Source organism: Protopterus annectens, chromosome 7.part1 (genome assembly GCF_019279795.1).
Source record: "Protopterus annectens isolate FY-2018-M chromosome 7.part1, PAN1.0, whole genome shotgun sequence".
Taxonomy (NCBI): domain Eukaryota; kingdom Metazoa; phylum Chordata; order Ceratodontiformes; family Protopteridae; genus Protopterus; species Protopterus annectens.
Window position 1 is genome coordinate 389738657 of NC_056740.1, and position 24068 is coordinate 389762724.

At 43.6% G+C, this 24068-nt stretch overlaps 1 protein-coding gene across 1 annotated transcript in view; it reads right to left on the reverse strand.

The window, feature by feature from the left end:
* The window catches only part of FAM214A (family with sequence similarity 214 member A), a 1637733-nt gene that overhangs the window by 494586 nt on the left and 1119079 nt on the right, over window positions 1–24068 (reverse strand). The window contains exon 9 of the mRNA XM_044078844.1: window positions 4139–4297. Coding sequence (XP_043934779.1) covers window positions 4139–4297 — 159 coding nt within the window. The remainder of the gene's footprint in view (window positions 1–4138; window positions 4298–24068) is intronic.

Consider the following 24068-nt stretch of genomic DNA (forward strand, 5'->3'; position numbering starts at 1 on the left):
CCTTATGTGGGGGAGACAGGTGAGTAATTACAATGAGTAAGACAGCATCCCTGACAGTTGAAGCGTGTATGCACTTTACTGCAGCTACATGACATGCTGGCGTTAAAGTGCATACCTGAACAGCGACATAAACTTTGTACTTTTTTACTGAAAACCCTGCCTAAGACAACCTTCAATGTGACAGAAGTTATGTTGTCTGACACCGTCACACCATTAACACTTACATTTAAACATTGGGAAGTAACCGTTATGATCATGAAAACCTGGTTGCGATAATATGCAAGTACCCAGAATTTATACACCCAGCAAAGGAACAGCACAAGCTGAACATTGATCCTAGAATGTCCATACAGCAGCACTCTCTTCAATGGCAGGAATGCTCTGAAAGGCTTGGTCCCCACTCTTGTTTTTTAGTCGGCTCAGCTTGAGTTGGCTAGGTGCATGGAAGTTGCCCTGAAACTTTGGAAGTTGGCTGGCTGTTATATCATTAGCAAGATAAAACCCATAAAGCTAAGGTTACTGCAGCAGTGATCACTATGATGAACATCACAAGTTTTCCAAAGAAAAATATTTTTAGTGGAAGGTCTTCCCTAAATAGATATTTATCCACACACCCTTGAAGGATCTCTAGCTGACCCACAGTTCCAGAGGGCCTGTAGAAGTTCTACTCTTTGGCAGCAGAAAATCTCTGAAGCTTGTTGTGCTCAAACTGTTTTTTCATGAAATTCCCCTCAAGGAGCTCTTAAGCTCTAAAAAGCCTACTGGTTATTAGGGTATACACAGCTTAGGCTACTGCAACAGTGATCTATATTGTTGAGCAACTAAAAGTAATACATAGTTCATCATGTTATATAAAATGTAGTTAATATGTTGTAGCTACAATACCATTATTCTGAGTGGCTAAACATGGGAAAGCAAATTCAGAGTTCTACTGCAGTGAATGCTCTGGAGACCGAATTTCAGTCCTGGGTGTTTTACCATTGAACACCCAGTTATTATTGCCTGCAAGTTTCAACATGAAATGTAAAAGGCAGATATATAATATCTCAAAACAGGCCCTAGTGGGCTTTGACTGCAATGCCTTTAATTGACACTTTCTAATATTTTGCATTATAGTCTGTTTTTGTTGAGGGGTGCTATGCTGAACATTAAAGTAATGGCCTAAAATACTTCTTTATTGATTTATCAATTCATGAGAAGTAAATATTTTCTGTATTTCAATAGAAAATAAATTATGGTTAACTTGTTAGCTTTACCATGCCATGTCAATGCCTTGCTTTCAGTGGATAAAGCTGTGTGGTCAAACTCAAGAGCTATGCTACACTGGAAGCTCTTGAGGATAAATTTACAGTCTTAGGTGTGCTTCTTCTGTAGTTTAATATAGCCATTTGGATACTCTGGTTTTCCCAATCATTTCATAAAACAATATATTTGAATCACATTACTGATGTGTTCTACTGAAATTAAGGCCAAAAAGAATATTTTCTAGGAAAAAGTAAAATTTCTGTCATGTTTACATATATGTTATGGCAGACTATGCATGTTACATGTTTTTAGAGGCACTGTCCATACTTGAGATCCTACTATTTTCCCTATAAAACTATAGAACTGTGCAAAACAAATTAAGGTGGAATCACTACAAGTGGCATTGTTCTGAAAACTTCATAAGAATAACCTGAAGCAGTTGAGACATTCCATTTGAAATTAGGGTGGAATTCGGGGTGACTGGCGATTATAAACTGACAAAGTACAACTTTCACCAAACAGCCAGCTAAACATAAACGTGTAGCTTTCAGTAATTTTCACAGTAAAATAAATAATCCATGAAAATATAAATTTAACACAATAAAACTTCATGACTAAGGAGTGTGTGTTCCTGTGTAAAAGTAATCTTTTCTCACTGTAAGCTGAAGCCCAAACATGATATTAAACATTTGTTTTTTTTTCATTATGACTAAAGATGAAGCTGCAACTTTGTCTTTGAGGGTAGGACCACAATACAAACATAACCTAAAGATAATTATGGCAGTATCTTTCTCTGAAATGTTCATAAATAAATGTTAAACCATTTGGAAAAATAGTTTTTTTTTAAACAAAATGAACAAAAATAGTCAAAAGCTAATCTTCAGACAGACAGCTGAATTCAAAGCAGTTAAGGGTTAAGTTACTGAATATACAATGAAATAGTTGAAAAAAACAATTACTTATTATGCGCTTATGCAAAAGAGAACAGTTAAATCAAGCAATATAAACAGTAATGTACAAAGCTTTTAACTGCGGCATAGCAGTTAGCATTATTGCTTCACATTGCTTGGTTCTCCTGTTCATTTTTCAGCTGGGTAGGATATATTTTTCCCTCTGTGCATACTTTTTGCTAGGTGCTCCAAGTTTTCTTCTACACACTAAAAAACATGTCATAGCTGAAATGATTATTCGTCCAGTTGTCCACAGTTGTGTACATTTGTGAGCATACAAGGACAGAACTATATACCTCATATCATTTCTACCAAAAATCAAAAGCCCACAGTAGATGCTCTGCAACTATCAAGCAATCCAAGGAGAGAATCACCAAACGTGCACTATTTAAGCTATCAAATATCCACACTCCATGCCTTTGACATCCTCTCATATATGTAGAAATAGCCACAACCATGTGCACACATGGCTACCTATAATGATGCAAGCATCCAGCAATCCATGGATCCCTGTGTTGAAATGTCTAACAGATGCCAGAGGATTTACTAAAACCCAAATTCTGTAAGCCACAAGACATACACTTAACCTTGACCAAAGATCGTCACAAGCCACTATACCATGCAGCAAGTAACACAATTTCATGGTAAGAACAAGTACGCTTAAGAAGTTTCTCTGGTGTTAAGTAATTATCACGGTAACACTTTTTGTCACCCTATTTCAGAATCTTTGCAATATTAATTACTAACAGCTGACTCTAAATTTGGAAATGTATGCCCTTCCAAGTGCTGCCACGTTTTTGCTGGGGATACAGCACTACTTTTATGAATGATTCATCTGGACCATTGGCATTGTAGCAATACTTTCAAGTGGAACTCTAATAATGGCATTGTTTCTCTTGCTACATTTCTGGACTACCTAAAGCTTGACTTGGCTGTTATAACCACAGATGCTTACATGTAAGTTTGCATTATGTTTCATTATTGATTTCTACACAAGAATTACTAGTAGGACTGAAAGATGTAGATAGCAAAAGGATGTGAGAGTGTAAAAAATAAAAAAAAATTCTCACACACAAAATCAGAAACTAGAGTTTGACACCAGCATGATAGAGTATGCCAGGCAAAGCAAAGACTGCAATCATAGACTCCATGTACTTATAACTATAATCCTGACAACGTACTGTACAAGTTATACAGCTTGGCTATTATCAAATTCACAGAATAAACTGTATGGCAGGCTATCAGGGCTATGGCCAGAAACAGACAAACTAGATAATTACAATTGTTGTTCACCACCATGGACCTTGAGTCCTCTAGTGTCAAAGTACCACACAGACAGCCTATTATAATGCTGCCCATCAACCCCCCTTTTCTGTAGTCATCTAAGATCTTAGTGGCTCAATATTTTACATACTCACCACCTTTGGAGATGAAATATCTGAGGTCAGTAGCTTCTATTCTCACTCCAGGGGATTATATTAATTTAGCCTGTCAGCTAGTGCAGAGTATTAAAGCTATTAATGAGCTACTACTACTAATACAAGGTTTTCCTACTGTGTGACCTTAAAAAAGCCACTCAGACAGTGACTGGGGGCAGTTCAGAATTTGGCCTAGGCTTCTTAATGATATCTTGGACTGCATGTCTAGAAACTACTTATGAAACCTCCGTGGAATTACACTTAATGAAACTCCAACTAGCAACATATACAACTCATATCATGCACATGTTTCTTTTATCATAATAAATACAAAAAAAAGTTGGTCATTAAAATCCCTAAGCCCAACTTTCAGCATCTTCCAGCACCCCTGTTCAAAAGGTCCTGTACAAAGGCATTGAATTAAAATGTGAAAAACAGTGAAGTCACTAGATACTTCATGTCAGTAATGTCCAATTATAAATATAGACACTCCTGTTAATACATACAAAGATAAAGATATCTTACCATATAGGGTGAAGGTGCATTGTCATCAGAAACACTGTAAAACAATACTTCAACTGGTAGGTTAATATGATTGGGACAAAATATTCCACTCGCTCCAACATCAGCTGTAAAGCCTTCAACAGTCCCCAGTGGATCCAATCGATAATTCAGGACACATTCCTGTGAAACATTAAAGAGTTAAAGGTTATCAGGAAAATGTTACAAAGCAGACAGTTTGATGAAAGTGCAATATCAGCTTTAAAGCAAACTAATAACATTATTACACATCTAATTTTTCTCCTGAAAATGAATGAAAAAGAAGTTATGTACCTACCATAACGTTCCATGTTAGTTGTCTTCATCTCACCTTCCTTCTTGCTGTTTGGGTTCAGAGCCGATCCTTGGCTCCGACTCGGCCATTTTTATAGCTCGAGAGCTGTTTACTGGCTCGAGGCTACCCCTTATCCCAGAATGCCCATCGTCAGCTACCCAAATCTCGTTTGTGATAGCACGCACTAGACATAAGTAGAATAACCAGTTACCTAAAAACTGGTTGTCCAATACACCTAAACAAGTAAAGAGTCATAAATTACCTGGCATGTGAAGTAATAAAAAATACACAGCCAGTGAAAACAAAAGGAACTCCTCTCAATCCTCTAGGAAGGGGGAAGGAAGGAGGGACGCAAGAAGGAAGGCGAGATGAAGACAACTAACATGGAACGTTATGGTAGGTACATAACTTCTTTATGTTAAGTTGTCCATCTCGCCTTCGTTCCTGCTGTTTGGGACAGCATCCCTAGCACCTAAAATCCCAGGTGGCTCATTGGAACAGACTCTTCAGAACAGTAGAAAGTACAGTTTTGTACCTACCATAAATGTAGATGTCCGAACTGGATAGCATCTGCAGTCATAACAACTGGGTTGTCCTGTCGTCAGGCAGCCCTTCAGTCGGCTGGATTCCAAAGTCCGGGTCCGGCTTCGGCTGATGTCGCACTTCACCCGACGTCATCTCTGTTGGTCTTCGGGTATAAAGGCATCAGCCGACGCCATTTTCCTCAGTGTTTCTTGCCCCAGATGCCAGTAGCCCTCTTGTAGGCTAAAAATTTGGATAAATGCCAATGTTTCCAAAAAGATAGTGGTAAACACAAAAAATAAGCATGTATGTACATATATACAACAAATACACCATAAAAGACTCCCGCCGCCAGCTAGCTATTAGGAGGGTAAACACCCTAGGAGTACCACAGAGGGGAGGAGGGAGGGTAATCCTGACTGCAGATGCTATCCAGTTCGGACATCTACATTTATGGTAGGTACAAAACTGTACTATGTCCTTCATGGATGCATCTGCAGTCATAACAACTGGGTAGAATACCATAGCCAACTAGGGAGGAGGAAGAAACTAGATTATGGTGTGTTTAGGATCCCTTGCAGTACAGCAGTGGCAAACCCTGCTCGGGATCTGGAATATAGAGGCAAATTATAATGCTTGGCAAATGTATGCACGGAGGTCCAAGTAGCCGCCTCAATAATGTCTTTGGTTGCCACTCCTCGTAAAAAGGCTGTGGTAGTGGCTGTTGCCCTTGTAGAATGAGGTCTTATGTTCTGTGGAATTGGTTTTCCATGGAAGGAGTAACAGAATCGTATGCAATTTCCTATCCATTTGGAGATTGTCTGTTTGGAAATAGCTTTTCCTTCCCTTCCTGTTGCATAAGCTACAAAGAGCTGATCAGATTTTCTGCTACTTTTTGTTCTGTCCAGGTAGTAGCGTAGCTGCCTATGTACATCCAAGGTATGCAGTATTCTTTCCCCTCTGTTTTGTGGGTTGGGAAAGAAGGTAGGTAGGTGGATTGCCTGGTTTAAAGACACTCTGGATACCACCTTAGGCATAAATGTAGGATTAGTCCTCATGGACACTATCTGGATGGAAGATTAGGAAGGGTTGTACTGCCATTAGGGCCTGGAGTTCAGAAACCCTCCTGGCTGAGGTTATTGCCAGTAGGAAGGCGGTTTTCCACGATAGATGCTGTAGGTCTGCTGTTGCTGCTGGCTCAAAGGGTGATAGTGTCAACTTTTCTAGCACAAAGTTCAAGTCCCAAGCTGGTAATGGTGGTTTCCTTGGAGGTTTTACATTCTTGATTCCTCTGAGGAACTGTCTGAGTAATGGGTGTGAAAAACAGGTGGATCAAAGCTGTATTCTGCTGATATAGCTGATGCATGTATCTTGATGGAGGAGTAGGACAGGCCTGAATGTAGAAGTTCTGCCAGATACTCCAGAATGTTAGGCATATCTATGTTTGACACATCTTTTCCTCTTTCAGTACTCCAAATGACAAACCTTTTCCATTTTCCTGCATAGTTCCTTCTTGTTGAAGGTCTGCGGGCTTCAAGAATAATGTCTTTAACTCTTTGGGAAAGTTCTGGATTAGCTGCTGCTATGTGATGTTCCATGCAGTCAGTTGCAACGTTTTAGGTTTGGATGCATGATGCTGTAGTTGTTCTGAGTTAACATCAAAGGCATCAGGGGTATTGGCCACATATTGTTCTGAGACATGCTCCTCAGCAGTGGGTACCAGTGTTGTCTTGGCCAGTTTGGAGCTATTAGGATTATCCTTGGATGTTCTTCCTTGATTTTTAGTAATACCTTGTGTATCAAGGGAAGAGGTGGGAATGCATATGCTGTTAGGCCTTTCCAGCTGAAGGAGAGCGAATCCACTTTCCATGCTAGTGGGTGGAATGTCCTTGTGCAGAACTTTTTGAGCTGGTGATTGAAAGGGGAAGCAAATAAATCTATCTGAGGCATTCCCCATTTCTTTGAGATGGTCTTGAAGATGTCCGGGTGTAGCATCCATTCGTGGGCATCCGATGTGGTTCTGCTTAATATGTCTGCTAGAGTATTTTCTTTTCCGGTACAAATATTGCCTGTAACTGGATGTTGTAGCTGAGTGCCAGGTTCCACAGCTCCAAAGTCATTCTGCATAGCGGGTATGAATGAGTGCCTCCCTGTTTGTTGATGTACCACATGACTGTGGTGTTGTCTGTCCTTATCATCAACTGGCCTTCTTTGAGAAATGGTCTGAAGTTTTGGATTGCCAGTTTTACTGCCAGCATTTCTTTTAGGTTGATGTGCAGGTGAAGTTGATCCTGCGTCCACAATCCTTGCACGCATTTGTCCAGCATGTGGGCCCCATCCTAGGTCTGAAGCGCCTGTTGTGATGGTCTGGCTTGCTTGACATCTGCGAAAGGGTAGCCCTGGGTTTGACTGGCATGCTTGAGCCCACCATAGGAACTCCTGTTTTAAGCATGGAATTAGTGGAATTTGTGTTTCTAGGCTGTGCCTGTGTTGGGACCATAAATTCTTTAGGTACCACTGTATTTTTCTCATATGTAGTCTGGCAAGTGGAACCAAGATTATGCATGATGCCATGAAGCCCAAGGCCTGCAGTACTTTTCTTGCTGTTAACTTGTTCTGTTTTGTTAGTGCCAAGAAGTAAAGAGGGAGTTCTCTTTGTTTTTCTGCAGTTAGGAAAGCCATTTGTTTTACTGTGTCCAATTCCGCGCCCAAGAATGTCCTTGTCTGGGATGGGATCAGCCTTGATTTTTGTAAATTGACTGTGTATCCCAGTGCTTGTAGCAAGTAAATGACCCTTTGTAAATCTGTTGTCAGCTTGCTTTTGTTGTCCCCTTGAAGCAGGCAGTCGTCCAGGTATGGGTAAATTTGAATTCCCTGTAGTCTGCAGTGGGCGATTACTGATGCCAGGCATTTTGTGAATACTCTGGGCGCAGTAGATAAGCCAAAAGGCAATGCTGAGAATTGATAATGCTCTGATCCTGCAAGAAATCTGAGGTATCTTCTGCAGATTGGTCGAATGGGGACGTGCAGGTATGCCTCCTTGAGATCTAGAGTTACCAGCCAACACTCCTTGCCCAGCATGGGAAGAAGTTGCTGTAGGGTCAGCATTTTGAATTTTGGGACAATGATGTATGTATTTAAGGAGGACAGGTCGAGAATAGGTCTCCAACTTTTTTCCTTTCTTGGAACTAGGAATAGTCTTGAGTAGAATCCCTTTCCTTGTTCTGTTGTTGGCACTCTTTCCACAGCTCTCATGTTTGCTAACTGCATTATCTGTTGTAGAGCCTCTGTTTTTTGATTTGGAGGTAGATTTGGCATTCCTCTTTTGACTGGTAAAGTGTTGAAGTGGAACCGGTAACCTTGATCTATGGTTTGTAAAATCCACTTGTCTTTTGTGATATAGTGCCAGTTCTTTGAAAATAAGGTTAATTTGTCGCCTAATGGAGCTGCTATTTGTTCCCTGGTAGGCGGATTTAGAGTTAAGTCACTGTGGCTGTGTTGTTGTAGTGGCAGTGGTTGCGTCTGTGCCTCTGTTGTTACCTTGCCACTGTCGTCCTCTGTAGGCACCTCCTCTGGATTGGTTTCTGCCTCTGGAATGTCTATTCCTGCCCCTTTGGGATCTTGTGGAGTCAGGAAAGGACCAATTTTTGGCAGGCCAGTTCCTGCTAAACCTTGGGGGTTGGACCTGCAAGAAATCTTTAACCGTTTGAACAGATTTTGCCTTTTCTTCCATTTTCTTCATTACCTGCTGGGCAGGTGTACCAAACAAGCTGGTCTTATCCATAGGAGCATCTAATAACTTAGCTTTAACATGATCCGGTAAAGCGTGTTCCTTTAGCCATGCATGCCTTCTTATCACTGTGCCAGTCATGGCTGATCTAAATGAAGCCTCCAGTGCATCATAGCCACATTTTAAGGAATGGTTACTAACCTGTTGTATGTTATTTACCATTTCTAATACATATTTCTTATCAATTGATTCATCAGAGGATAGCTTTTTTGTTAACTGATCAAGCATAAACTCTTGGTATTGTATCATGTGGAACTGACAGTTTAAAGCTCTAGCTGAGAGAGTAGCTGAAGTGTAAACCTTTTTGCCCCATCTGTCTAGAGACCTGGCTTCCCTTTCAGAAGGAATAGGGTTTTTAGCTGTGGTCGCGGCTACTGCCTTGGGACCCTGGGATATAGTTTCGGGGTCTGCAAGTGGGGCCTTGTAAAGGTGGTGATGAGTGTCTGGTACCCTGTAAAATCTGTCTGGTTTGGCAGGGGCTGGAGGTAAAGAATCTGGTGCAGAGCAGACATCATTGAAGGCATCATCCACTACAGAGAGCACAGGAGGTATAGCTAAGGGCCTGTGTTGTGGAAGGTGCAGAAAGGTTCTCAGTCTTTTTCTGGAGTCTGAGAAATCCTGCTGCTGCCATTGGAACTGCTCTCGCATGGCATGTAAGGTTTCCCCAAAGGAAAATTCTTCTGGTGGAGAGGCAGCTGGAATGGATTCTTCAGCATCTGAGTCTTCAAAATTGGAGAAAGGAACCTCTGGCTGGTCTGTTATGTCTGATTCATCAGCAGAATCATCAGAGGACACAGGCTCGGGGGGCTCTGCCCTAGGTCTCTTCTCTGGGGGCTGAGAGGCCCTGTCTGGGTGAGATTGAGATCCCCTAATTAATGAAATTAAATCTTGTGCCAGAGTAAGCATTTGTGCACTAGAAGAGGGCCGGGTTGTAGGTGGTTTAGCAGGCACTGTTCTAGTAGTTTTGGCTGCTTTGGCCCTGGCAAAGGCCTTAATGGACATGGCTGCTGGAGGCCTAGCAGCACCACGTGCTGGGGTAGACACATCCAAGGGAATGGTGTCTGATAAGTCAGAGGCAACCACCGTAGTGGATAAAATTCCTGAGGCCGATTCAAGAGAAGTAGCAGGGGCCTCAGTGGTAGTGATAGATTCTGCTGTATTTTGATCAGTTTTCTCGGTTTCGGCCGAAACCGAGACACTCGCGGTTTGCTTAACCATGGTTTCGGCCGAAACCGCGGACCGCGAGTGTCGGTCTTTATCTTTGCGTTTTTTAGCAGTTTGGGTAGTCGGAGTATCCGACGGCATAATATACGCAAAAACAGAACCGAAAAACTGTTCAGCAAACTCCGACCGACGCCTAAGCGTTCGTCGGTTGAAAGAAGCACAGGCCGAACAGGCTGCTACGTCGTGGGCTGGGCCTAAACAAGGCAGACAGTAAGAGTGGTAATCCTTATGAGGTATTTGTTTCCCACAGGTTAAACAATTATTAACTTTTTCTGACATCGGCTGAGGCAAGAAAGAGTCCCCAACGGGGTACTTAGCTTTAGAAGTCTTCGAAGTAGTATTCGGTAGAAGTAATCTCTGGATCCGACCGACCGGCACTTGCGAACAGCTTCTGCTTCGGGCGCCATGCGGCAAGAAAGACTGAGGAAAATGGCGTCGGCTGATGCCTTTATACCCGAAGACCAACAGAGATGACGTCGGGTGAAGTGCGACATCAGCCGAAGCCGGACCCGGACTTTGGAATCCGGCCGACTGAAGGGCTGCCTGACGACAGGACAACCCAGTTGTTATGACTGCAGATGCATCCATGAAGGACATCCAAAGGAAGCTCTGCTCCGGGAGACCATATCCACCTTGTAATGAGAGATAAATGTATAAGGGTTTGCCCAAGTGGCAGATGCACAGATTGAGTCTATGGGCAACCCAGACTGAAAGGCTACAGAGGTGGAATAATGCTCTAGTAGAATGACCTTTTGGTTTAGCTGGTAGCTCTTTATTTCGTAACTGATAAATAAAGGCAATAGTATCAGATAACCATCTGGATAAGGTCACCTTAGAAACTGGAAGACCTTGCTTGTTGAAAGCATAAGAAAGAAATAACTGGTCTGACTTTCTTAGTTCCTTAGTTCTATGGAGGTAAAAACACAATTCTCTGTGCACATCCAGTTGGTGGAGCTTGTACTCTGCCTTGTTGCTGTGACTGGGAAAGAAAACTGGGAGATCTACGGATTGATTTAAATTGTTCTCTGAGCAGACTTTAGGAATAAAGGATGGATTGGTCCTCAGAGAAACTCTGTCCTTGTGAAACACCAGGTAAGGAGGACGAACACATAGTGCTTGAAGTTCTGAGACACGTCTAGCTGAAGTGATAGCAACCAGAAAAAGTGTCTTCCAAGAAAGAAATTTTAAGGAATATGATGCTGCCGGTTCAAAGGGAGGCAAAATTAAGGAAGCTAAAACTAAATTGAGATCCCAAGGAGGAGGAAGATCTCTAACTGGGGGTCTAAGAAGAGATGTTCCTCTCATAAAGGCCTTGCAGAGCTTATGAGACATTATGCTAGAATTAAACATACCGATATGAAAATTAGAAATGGCAGCTAGTTGTACTCTAATGGTAGCAGAAGCCGCACCAGACTGAAAAAGTTGTGCTAGAAATTCAAGAATTTCATGGGATGCTGGAAGGGCTTGGCAGAAAAGGCTTCTCTGTCACCCTAGTTTTGTGGTCCCCCTCTGCCACGAGGGCGGTGTCTGTTATTGTTGTTTCCCCCTCTGCCCCTGGGGGAAAAAATCACCACGTGCGTCAGGCAAGGGTCCCTGGGATTTTCGGAACCACATCTTTCCGCTCTTCTGACCCTTGGAATAAGGTCTGGAAGGGGTGGAAAAATGGACTCCCACAACAGAGAGAGTCTTGCCTTCCTGCTCACACCTGGTCAACGTGTCTTTCACCCGAGGCCCAAAGAGAAAGGAGCCATCAAAGGGAGTATTGGTGAAGGACGCTCGAAAGGGTTCTGGAAATGGACACAGCCGCATCCAAGCATGTCTCCTGAGAGCCACACCTGTCCCTGCGGCTCTGCTCACTCCATCGGCTGCACAGGAAATCAGCCTCATGGAGGAGTTGACTATGGAATTAAGAGTCGCAAGCTGAGAAGCTAATTTGGCTGGTACTCCCTCAGCTGTAGGATCTTGAAGGGTATCTCCAAGCTCTTTCAGGAGATCCCTTTGAAGACGTGTAAAATGGCATAGATAGTTCAGGGACCACATTGAAAAGGTCGCTGAAGCAAACATTCACTTTCCATATCTGTCCATCGTCCGAGACTCTTTGTTTGGAGGATGAACAGATGAAGAGGTTTCTGCTAACTCTTTCTTAGTGGCTGCTGCTACCACCATGGCATCAACGGGCACACCTTTGGAGAGGAATTGTTTGCCCTGGGGAGCTGTAATAAATTTTTTTGGTCTCCTCGGAGTAGATTCCACAGAATCTGGAGCTGACCAAGCCTTTCGAGCCACTACAGACATGAGTGGATCGAAAGGAGGAGATACCCAGGAGGTGGAAGGTCGGGAACCGCATGCCCCCAGGTATACAGACTTGTCCTCGGTAGGGGCTAAGGAAGTCCAGTCCCCCCTCTGTCTAAACATTTCAAGGATGTCCAAAAAGGAAACATCTTCAGAGGGGGACCTTGGGGACCCTTCCAATTCATCCATGTCTGTATCTGAGGTGACAGACTCAGGGGAGTCTATGTGCTTCCTCCTGCACTTCTTCTTCTGGGCAGGCTCTTCTGAGTGATCAGGGGAGGCTTCGGAAGAAGAGGGATCACCCAATGGTGTGTCCTGAGGCATAGGTTCCCTACGCTTGGGGTCTGGAGGAGGAGTAGAGGTTGGAACAGACACCACGGGGGGCGGAGCCAATGGAGCTGGCAGTAGAGCTGTTTCGGGGGACAGCACACTCCGCATGACCTCAAAGGTGCCCCATCTAGGCAGAGAAGGCTCCGGAGAGACAGAAGTCCTTTTCCGCGTCGAGGGTGACGGCTCCGAGGCCAATGTTGGAGCTGAGCTCCCCTACGTCGAAGCTCCAATACTTGCTGAGGTGGGCTGGACAGTAATTTTGCCAGTGCCTGTGACTTAAGCATCCTACTTACTACTCTCTCCACATCATGATCTGATAATCTAGAGGATTGAGAGGCGTGGGAAGAATGATGGCTACGTTCACTCTGTAACAAGGGTGACTGAGGTGCCAAGTGGATGGGCTCCAAGGACGGAGACCTCAGTCTCTTATGGCTCCGTGAGAGCTCCAAAATAGCAGATGGAGCCGACGGAAGAGTTGCCTTGTCGGTGCCAGCTGGTACTGAAATACTTGGTTGGTCAAGTACAGGAGTCTGCTCCAAAGGTGGAGCCGACGGCTTGACAGACTTAGGGGATTTTGCTGGCTGAGTACTTTTAGCCAGAGAATCCTGAGGCTTCAATAATCCCCAAAGGATTAATTTGTTTTTGAGCTCCTGCAGGACCCTTGGACTAAAAGCGTGACTTATAGAACAGGAGTCCTGCAGGTGAACAGCACCCAACCAATATACACAACTAGTGTGCCCATCTGTCAGAGACATTTTCTGACAGCATGAGTCACACTTTTTGAAGCCAGATACCTTGGTATCTTTAGACATTTTCCTAACAAACTAAAGAGCCACAATAACAATAAGAAAATGTTATACTACTAAACTAAGAAACAAAGTCTTTTTTTTTTTTTTTTTTTTTTTACAGTAAGGAACAGAAAGGAGAGCCTCGAATTTAAACAGCTGTCCGGGGGGGGGGGGGCTCTCTAAACGAGTTCAGGGGAAACAGAAGGCCTGCGAATTATGGAGCGACGGCCAACAAAGCTACAACACACAAGAAAGCGATAAGGAATAAAGTACTATATCTAGACAAAAACTTGATACATTTTTAAGAACAATTATAATAAAAGAAAAAACTATACTAAGCCTGAGCCAATAACAAAGCAACCTCGCAGCTGAAGCGGCAAACGAGATCTGGGTAGCTGACGCTGGGCATTCTGGGATAATGGGTAGCCTCGAGCCAGTAAACAGCTCTCGAGCTATAGAAGATGGCAGAGTCCGAGCCGAGGATCGGCTCCGAACCCAAACAGCAAGAACGAAGGCGAGATGGACAATTTAACATCAATTTTTCTATATCACAGTAACTTCAGAATCATCAGAATGCTACTAGATAATAAGATAAACAGGCTCATCACTCCATATTAACATGCTGGTAATCTGGTAACACAAACCACTTAACTGCTACCCTTATGGATTGCAGCAACAATAATTACAAACTTACTATCGATAATTTTGCACCTAGGTTGCTCAACTAAATGCATTCCTCTCCATTGTCCAGAGCTATAAAGAATATGCCTAGATTGTTGTCGTATTGTTGGTCTTTTCCTAAAAAAAAAGTAAGTGTTTCTGGCAAATCACTACATAATGACAAACATTTGAGTTTCAGGCATCATATGCTTTGGAAAATGCATGCTAATGCAAAATCTGTTACTATAGTAACTTTCTAAGCAAAATTTAAAATATGCCCCTGATTCTGAGCTCTGTTCAGAACTCTTGTATAAAGAGGTTGAGAGGTATGGCTAAATGCAAAATGACCGGAAAAAAATAACAGTTTAAAAGTAGATAAAATAGCTGAATATGTATTTCTGCTTGCAGGAAGAAGCCCCACCACCAACATTCCTCTTGCAATTAGATTTTCTTTTTTTTACTTTATGTATTCAACTGGCTAAGCCCACTGGACACAAGTGTCATTTTCAGGGACAACCCTGGATCACAATATGGTGGTGACTTAACAAGCACACAGCAGGCAAATCATGGACTACAGGAAGCAGCTGATCAACATCTCACAGCCTTAGTACTCCACACTAACTGCCAAACAGGAACGTCTGTACTTAATATAACTGAGGCCATGCCACCTCAGGGAATGGTTTTCAAGTTCAATGCTGCCCTATCAGTTGAAAACAGTATTCAGCAGCTTTGCATTCAGCCAAGCATACTACTGAAATGTACTCACTATAACAATGCCATCTGTATTGTCCATTTTCATTCTTCCTCATCTGATGGGTTCAGATATGACTCAGTCGCTTTAGCCAGATTCTTAGATCCAACTCTCGAGCTCCTCACTCTACCCATAATACCCAACTAACCCAACATACCACAGATAGTTTGCTGCCCCCCCCCCCACCCCCCAAAAAAACATGATTGATACTATAAAGACACTAAAAAGGTAAAGGTAATAGAGAGGGAACTGGAGCTCAAAGAAGGAACAATAGTTCCTGAAGTATTATCCATTAGGTCTCTCCAGGACTAAAGGGAAGTGGGTTAAGGAGGGCAGGACGTTGAGGATGAAGGATAATAGACAACACAGATACGGTCAGTACATAGCTTTTGTATCTAATGTCGTCATTTTCATTAATTTCTCAACTGATGGGACAATGTCCTCAGCTAGATGAACCTTAGGTGGAGCTCATGGAAGGATATTTTAGGAGTACTGCGGAGCCAAAGGCAGCTCTGTTTCTAGAAATCAAATCCAACTGTGGTGAGCAATAAAGGTATGAGCACTGTACCCAAGTGTCAGTAGCACAAATGTCATCTACTGAAGTTCTTGACCAAAAAGCTAAAGAGGCAGCCATAGACCTCATGGAATGTGCTTTAGGGGACATAGGCTTAGGTAAAGACAACCCTCTTTGGGTTGTATAAACGGTATACAATCACTAAACCATCTGGCTAAGGTTACTTTAGAAACTGTCAGGCCCAATATGCTGTGTGAAAAAGATACCATTAGTCAGTTTTCCTGAAATAGTTGGTCCGATGGAGAAATAATCAAAATTGTCTGTGCAGATCTGAAAGGTGGAGCATGTACTCTTCTTTATTACGTAAATTTGTAAAGAAAACTGGAAGGTGAATGACTTGATTAATATTGGACTCCGAAACCACCTTAGGCAAGAAAGACTGGCTGGTATGTAAGAAAATTCTATCCTTATGAAAACCTGGTAGGGAGGTTTGGAGGAAAGAGCCTGGAGTTCAGATATTCATGTAGCTGATGTAATAGCAACTACAAAAATAGTTTTCAAGGATAAAAACTTTAGGTCTGTCTTGGCTAAAGTTTCAAAGGGGCATTGGAGTTGGACCTTGAAGTAGGACAGTTAAATCCCAAGGAGGAGTATGATTGTTGATTGGAGGCTTAAGTAAGAATGTCCCTTTTAAAAAGCCCTTGCACATCCTAGAAGCTAAAGAAAAATGATTTTTACCTGAATGGAAGTTTGGAATGGCAGCCAACTGCACTTTAATAGTAGAAAAACTAGTCCTCTCATGTAAAACTGAAGCTAAAAATTTAAGAACAGCTGGAATAGGGAGAGAAAAGGGGTCCAAATCTCTTCATGGCCCCAACTAAAAATCTCTTCCCTTTGTTTCGTAAATTTTTCTAGTAGAAGCCTTTTGACAGGATAACAGAATATGCCGGACTAGGGAGGAAAGCCTGGGCTGTCTAAACATCAGTAGAACTAGAGAAACCATGCACTCAATTGAGGCCTGCTATGTCCAGATGAGACATCTCTGTCAGATGAGACAGTTGGTCTGGACTGAGGGTCCAGTATACAGGGTGGATACAGATGAGGCCACAGGAAGGGAAAACAAATTTGATGAGGCCAAAAAGTTGCAATGAGAATAAATTCTGCCCTTCAACCAATATGAATTTGGTGATTAGAAGTAGTGGGGAAATGAGATTAAAGGAGACCAAGGGCAAATTGTGAATCAGAGCATCTCTCAGTGACTCTCCCATAGTGGGTACAAGGGTGAAGAACCTACTGCACTTGTTGAGGGGAGAAGAGAAAAGGTTGCAGCATGGCTTTCTCCATCAATGTAAGACTCTTTCCGCCACTCTGACATTGAGTAACTACTCATGAGGCATTAGAATGGACCTGCTTAGTTTGTTTGCAAGCAAGGTGACTTTCCCCCAATGTGTGTGCTGCAATGAGAAAGCGGCCAGAAGATATCACCCATTGCCACTCTATCATTGCTTTTCGACATAGTGGATAACATCTGGTTTCCCCTTGTTCATAGGTAGGTACTAGGCTATTGGCCCAAGGGCCAAAGTTAGCCTAGCCAACAGTGTACTGGCTTTCGCCACCCATGTAGTGTTAAATTCCTGCCCCTCTATCGAGCACAGCCCCAGACATGATCCCAGGGGTGAATTTCCTATCACTCATCCACTTATCAAGGTTTTTCTTGAAGAGTGCTAATGTTGAGCTCTGCTTGATGTAGATGGGAATTTTGTTCCAGAGCATGGGAAGTCTCTGGGACAAGAATCTATCCCTCCAGCATGTCCTTATTCATTGTTGTGGTGAGGTTTGGGTCCCTAGAGCGTGTAGCTCAGGGAGACTGGGATTTCTTTAAGTGGAGCATATCCATCAGTTCCGGGTTTGATCTAGCTTTGTATGTCAGACAAAGGTCTCCTTGGTGTAAGCGGTATGCGACCGAGTAGAGTTGGAGGTTCTTGAGCTGGTCGGCATAGGGCAACTGTTTGTGGCCAGTAATCCTCTTAGTGAGGTACTTTTTGGACCTCTCCAGTTGTTGTAGGTGTCTTGTGAGGTACATCCCAAATGGGGCATTGTATTCAATGACGGGTCTGATAAGTGATGAGTAGAGGGGGATAATGACTTCCTTTTTTCTAGATGTGAACCCTTTTGTGATTAGGTGGGCCACGTAGAAAGATTTTCTATCCACTGTGGCAATGTGGTTATCAAAGGAGAGGTTACTATCCACTTGGGTCCCAAGGTCTCATCACATTTTCTGTGTTAAGTGAACGTCCCCCTATTTGGTAGTTCATGGGTACCGTGTTTTTACCAAAGGGGATAACAATGCACTTTTTGGCATTTAGCTTGAGGCCATGATTTTGGCACCAGGTGTCTGTCTCGGTGAGGCCCTTTTGCAGGATGTCCATGTCGGCAGGGGAATCGATAATGGCACCCAGTTTGCAGTCAAATGTGAACTTGGTTAGCCATAGACCCTCAGTGTTCGCTTGCACTTCGGAGAAGTATATACCAAACAGGAGAGGTCCCAAGACTGAACCCTGGGGCACTCCACCTATCACTGGTTTGGAGTCGGATCTGGAGTCTGCAACTCTCACTGTGTGGGTTCTGTCTGTGAGCCAGTTGGCCACCCATCTCATGACGTAAGGATTTATGTTAAGGTTGATGAGTTTATCTATGATTCCTGAATGGGGGATAGTGTTGAGGGCCCGAGGTCCAGGCAGGCTGTGTGGACCACCTTGCCCTCGTCTATGGCCTTGGAAACAGTTTCAAAAAATTCTACCAGGTTTAGGAGACATGATCTACCCTTCACAAATCTGAATTGGGTAGCATCCAAAGTTTGGAGGTTACCAATGTCTGTTTATGAGTTCCATGATGATACACTCCGTGGCCTTGCAGACCAGGCTTGTCAAGCTAACAGATTGATAGTTCTCGGGGTCTGTGGTGGCTCTTCCTTTGTGGAGTGGGATAACAGTTGCTGTGCGCCATTCAGTAGGCACATAGCGTATGGTGAGGCTGTGATTAAACGTGGAGTTTAGGTGGGGGGCCAGCTCATTTTGGAGTTCGTGTAAGCCGCAGCCTGGGATGTTGTCTGGTCCCATGGATGCTGTGTTTTTGGCTTTAGAGAGTGCCATTTTTACCTGCATGTTTGTGATTGATAGGGCTCTATAATAATTTGGTATAGTATTAGGCCCTTTGGGGGGTGAGGGGGGAGTAAAGTTTGCACTGAACCTATCTGCCAAGATGTTGGCAATATCAGCTGGCTCTGTATATTTTGCGCCATTCTGTTGTAGCTCGGTGCAGATCTGAGTGTTGCCATGGAGATTCTTGACATAGCTAAAGAATGCCTTGTGGTTGTCTTTGGAATCCGTGGCAATTTGTCTTTCAAAATTAGCTTTGGAGGATTTTATGAGAGATCTTAGTTTCTTACTTGAGGCACGTCAGTGACTTCCTCTATTCCAGGGTTTTTACTCTCTTTTGCAACAATTTCTTCCTTCTGTTGTAGAGTTTGTTAATGGCAGGGGACCACCAGATCGGCTTCCTTTTTTTGGAGGATAGCATCTTGGTTTTGCTGGGGATAGCATGATCCATGCACTCATGCAGGTGCTTGTAGAGTGCATTTGTGTAGGATTCAGCAGTCGTGACTGTGTTATCCATCTGCAGGGGGCGTCGCAAAGTTAGCCACCTCAGTTTTAAGTAGTGTGAAGTTTGCTTTGGAGAACTTTTTTACGATGGTTTCCTTGTGTGGGGGTGGGGTCAGGATGTGAATATCTAGGGTGATTAGTTTATGGTCTGATCTAACAAGCAAGGAGTTGATCTCGGGCGTTGAGCACCGGTCACCCACGTTGGTAATGACCAGGTCCAGAATATTGTTGCACCTGGTGGGGGTGTTGACAAGTTGATCCAGGGCATTAGAGTTTATACATTCCAGGAATCTTTGAGCAAGGGGATTAGTACAAGAGTAGTTTTCCCAGTTTATGTTAAGGTAGTTGAAATCGCCCATTATTATGGTATTTGGTTGGACCCTCATTTTTTCCAATGTCCTCAGGAACGATTAGTGTGGGTCCTGGGTTATGGTGGGGGATCTATAACAAGCTACAATTTGGAATGCATTTTTGCCCAGGGTTAGTTGCACTTGGATGATCTCAGAGGCATCGTGTTTTGCAACTAGCCTGGAGGTGTCGATGTCCTTGATGAATATGGACACACCTCCGCCCTTCGTGTTTCGGTCCGGGTTTTGTTGCTGAAATGTGTGGTATGAATTATAGCCTGGTAGTGCTGGGGTGCTCTCGGGAGCCTTAAACCAGGTCTCAGTCACTGCACAGATATCGATGTTCTCTATTTTGAGGAGTGCCTCCAGTGAGGGCATTTTGAGGTTTAGACTCCTAGCATTGAGCAGCATTGCCCTCAACCTGTAGTTCTTACGGTGGTGGGTTTGTCTTTTCAGCCTTGCCTAAAAAGTCACTAAGGGGACGGCAAGAGCCTTGGCCAATATCCTGAATCCCAGGGGTGACAGGTGCAGGCCATCTCTGGTGAAGCATCGTGGCCTGTCAGACATATCATCCCAGGCAGACAGATACTGGATCCCCTTTGAATGACACCAGAAGCTTAGCCAATTGTTGAAGTTGATCATCTCATCCTCCTACTGTGGTATAATTCTTGCTGAAGGCAGGATGCTACTCAGGGCTGGGGTCATACCTGCCTGGGCTACAAGACTGGAGAGCTCTTCCATGTCTCTTTTCATGTAGTCCAGGGAGGTATGTCTCAGGTCATTTACACCAACATGGACAATGACAGAGTCATATTTGTACTTGCCCTGTACTGACATGAGTGCATGCATTATGTGGAAGATTCTGGCACCTGACAAGCAGCTGACAGTAACTTTCTCTGTCTGGCCTGGTGAGTGGGACTTTGGTGTGCCTGACTATAGAGTCACCTATCACTAGTGCGTTGGGTATGTTGTTTTGCTTTATGGGCTGTGGCTGTCTGGCACACCGAGTTTGTAGGCTATGTGTTGTTTGGGGCGTGTTGGTGGAAGGAGGTTGCTTGTGTGTCTGCTTTGGAGGTCTCTGTTGCCTAGGCAGATTTAGATTTTTATTCAGAGCCTCCGTATATGTCTTGGTGTTCCCATGTGTGGGTTTTGGAGGTGTTGGTTTAGTTGGTCTATGTGAAGTGAGTGGGGTGCTGCGAGTTATTACCTTCTCCTCTTGACTGTTCCAGTCTTGGTTGGAGAGAGCTTTGCCTCTAGATTGGCTGAATAAGTGCATCTCTCACAAGTGTTGGTGTTTGGTGGTAGGAGGAGAGGGTTGCCTGTGTACATGAGGCAGTTGTAACATTGCCTCAAGATGCCCAGGTTCATCAGGTAGGCTGGAGAGTACACCGGGAGCTGCCTCTTGGACATGCCTGAAAAAGTAGCAGAGACCGTTTGCTTTTGTTAAGTGAGGAAGTAGTTGTCAAGTAGGGAAGTATACAGACTATTCCCTCCTGGCAGATGCGGGGGTTGAGTGCTGGGGGTTATTTAGAACAAGCGCTGGGCTAAAAGGTGTGGGTCTGAGTGCTTAGGCTGAAAGACCGACTAGTTACAAGGGAAAAACTGAAGAGCAGACTTTGTGGAGCCGGGGATAGTTAACCTTAGATAACCTGCACTGCGCAGTGAGCAAATGTGGGTTTTTACAGCAGAAACATGAAAGGGATAGAAATTAGCACAAAATGGCTAATAAACTACAAATTCTGAGCTGAAAACAACTCCTCCAGGGACAAACAGGCTGCTCAAAGCTCTCCACTCTCACTGGTGAACAGAGAAACTTCCTTCTATCCAAGTAAGGTATTAGGGCAACACAGAAACTACAATACAGCCCTGGATTCAGCAAACTCTGAAAACTGGACTCTACAGCTTCAGAAAGGTGGGAAGCAAGTGTAGAACAGGTTATTTTTTGCTTTTTTAAGTTAAGGCAAATACAACAAAATAATCACTTTAAAGCAGAGTAAAACAGCTATCGCACTTGAGTGTGCAGCCTACAACAGTTAAAACAGTTTATATGCTCACAGGAGGGGATGAGAAAAAAAGAGGAGGCTCTGTGTTGTAATGAGCCGAGATGGCAGAGGCATGGATTTTTATAGAAGAAAAAGATAGGCCATTGTGAAATATCTCAGTTAAATATTGCAAAATCTGAGGAATATTGGGCATTGCTGTGTTTATTCCTTGTGCTTGGTTCCAGGCACAGAATCTCTTCCATTTATCAGCATAAGATTTTCTAGTACTAGGCCTTCTACCCTCCAAAATGACATCCATCACAGGTTTATTTTTTGAGAGATGTGATTGGTGAAATTAGTTGATTAACCATACTGCAAGATTCAGAGTTTGGAGCGGAGTGTGCAGAATTTGATAGTTCTGCTGAAACAATAGATGAGGTGTCTGAGGCAAGTACCACGGAGGAAGGTGTGACATATTCCTTAGAAGCGGGTACCAGTGTTGGCAAGGCCAGTCCGGAGCAATCAGAATAATTTTTGGTTTCCTGTCTGACTTTTAGTAAAACCTTGGAGAGCAGAGGCAGAGGGGGAAAGGCATAGACTGATAGGTTTTTCCAGCTGAAGGATAGAGCATCCACTCTCCAAGCTTTCTTGTGATGAGTTCTTGTGCAGAATCTGTCCAACTGGTAGTTTTGGGGAGAGGCGAATAGATCTATGTCTGGGCTCCCCCATTTTCATGTCAACATGCTGAAGATTTGTGGATCTAGTTTCCATTCCTGTGGGTCCATAAGATTTCTGCTTAGGTCGTCTGCCAGAGTATTTTGCTTTCCTGGCAGGAATTGAGCTTGTAGATGTATTTGGTAAGTCAAGGCTGTGTTCCACAAGGCCATGGCTAGTCTGCAAAGGGCGTAGGAGTGGGTACCCCCTGCTTGTTTATGTACCACATAACTGTGGTGTTGTCAGTCTTTATAAGTAGTTGTCCTGGATGAAGGAAGTCCTTGAAGGCTGTCAGAGCATTCTGTACAGCTAGCATTTCTTTCTGGTTGATTTGCAGGTGCATTTGATTTGGGCTCCATTCGCCCTGAATGCATCTTCCTGCCAGATGGGCCCCCCTAATCACAGCCTGATGCATCTGTAGTCACGGTTTGGGTGGCAGGGGGTAGAATAAATGACAGTCCCTTGTTCTGGTGACAGGCCACTGCCCACCAAAGGAACTCCTGTAGCAGGCAAGGAATGAGAGGAATCACTTTTCAGGCTGTGACAATGTTGACTCCCATAAGCTTTTTAGGTACCATTGAAATTTCCTCATATGCAGTCTTGCATATGGAATTAGTAAAATGCAGGATGCCATGAACCCCAAAGCCTGCAAAATTTGTCTTCCAGATAGCTGGGTTTTTGTGGCCACTTGTTTGAAGTATGTTATCAATTAAATTTGTTTGCCTGGCGTGAGGTAAGCCATCTGGGCACTTGTATTCAAGCTTGCACCCAGGAATGTAATTATGTGAGAGGGCACCAGTTGTGATTTTTCATTTATGGTGTACCCTAGGCATTTTAGAAGCCTTTTTTACAAACGCCAGATGTTGTAGAAGAGTGTCCTCATCCTCTGCCTGAATTAGACAACCGTCCAGATAAGGATAAATTTGAATGTTTCTTTGTCTGCAAAATGCAATTACTGGTGCCAGGCACTTTGTGAAGACCCTGGGTGCAGTAGATAAGCCAAATGGCAGTGCAGAGAACTGGTAATGCAAATAGCCTGCTTTGAAGCGGAGGTATCTTCTGCAAGATTCCCTGATTAGGATATGCAGGTAAGCCTCTCTTAAATCTAGAGTTACCAACCAGACATTCTTGCCTAGCATAGGCAGTAGCTGTTGTAGAGTCAGCATCTTGAATTTTGGAATGTCCAGGAAAGTATTTAGAATGGATAAGTCCAGAATTGGACGCCATGATTTGTCTTTTCTGGGTACCAAGAAAAGTCTTGAATAAAAACCTTGTCCTTTTCCTTTTCTGGTACTGGTTGAATAGCCCCCATATCCATGAGGGACATGACTTGTTTCTGGGCTTCTGCCCACTGATTTGGGGGCAGGTCTGGCCATCCGTTTGGAATTGGCAACATGTGGAAATGAAATTTGTACCCCTGGGATACTACATTTAAGACCCACTTGTCCTGGGTAATTAGATGCTAATTTTGAGCATGAAGTGCTAATTTTCCCCCCAAAGGGGCTGCCAAAAGATAAGTGCTTTGAAATGGCAGAGGAAAGTCATTGAGACTGTTTACCGTAGGGTGGTGCTTTGCTACTTCCTGATTTGGAGGTGGAGGCACCCCATTGTTTTGTCCTGTAAGATCCTTGTGACTGAAACCTGGAGCCTTTGGAGTGTCTGGATTTGACCTGAGCAGCTCTGTTGGGTACTGGAAAGGACCAATTCTTAGTAGGCCAGTGCCTACTGAACCTGGGTGGCTGCACTTGCAAGAAATCTTTTAGAGTTTGCATAGATTTAGCTTTGTCTTCCATCTTTTTTAAAACTTCTTCTGCCTTATTTCCAAAGAGACTGTTCCTGCTGTAAAGGAGCATCCACCAATTTAGCTTTAACATGATCAGGCAAGCATGCCTTCTTATCACAGATCCAGTTACGGCGGCCCTGCAAGTGGCCTCCAAGGAATCAAAACCAAATTGCAAAGTATGCTTTCCAACTTGGTCAGCTGAATGCAATAAATCCTGTAACTCTATTTTCCACACAATCAGAAATCAACATCATTTTCTGT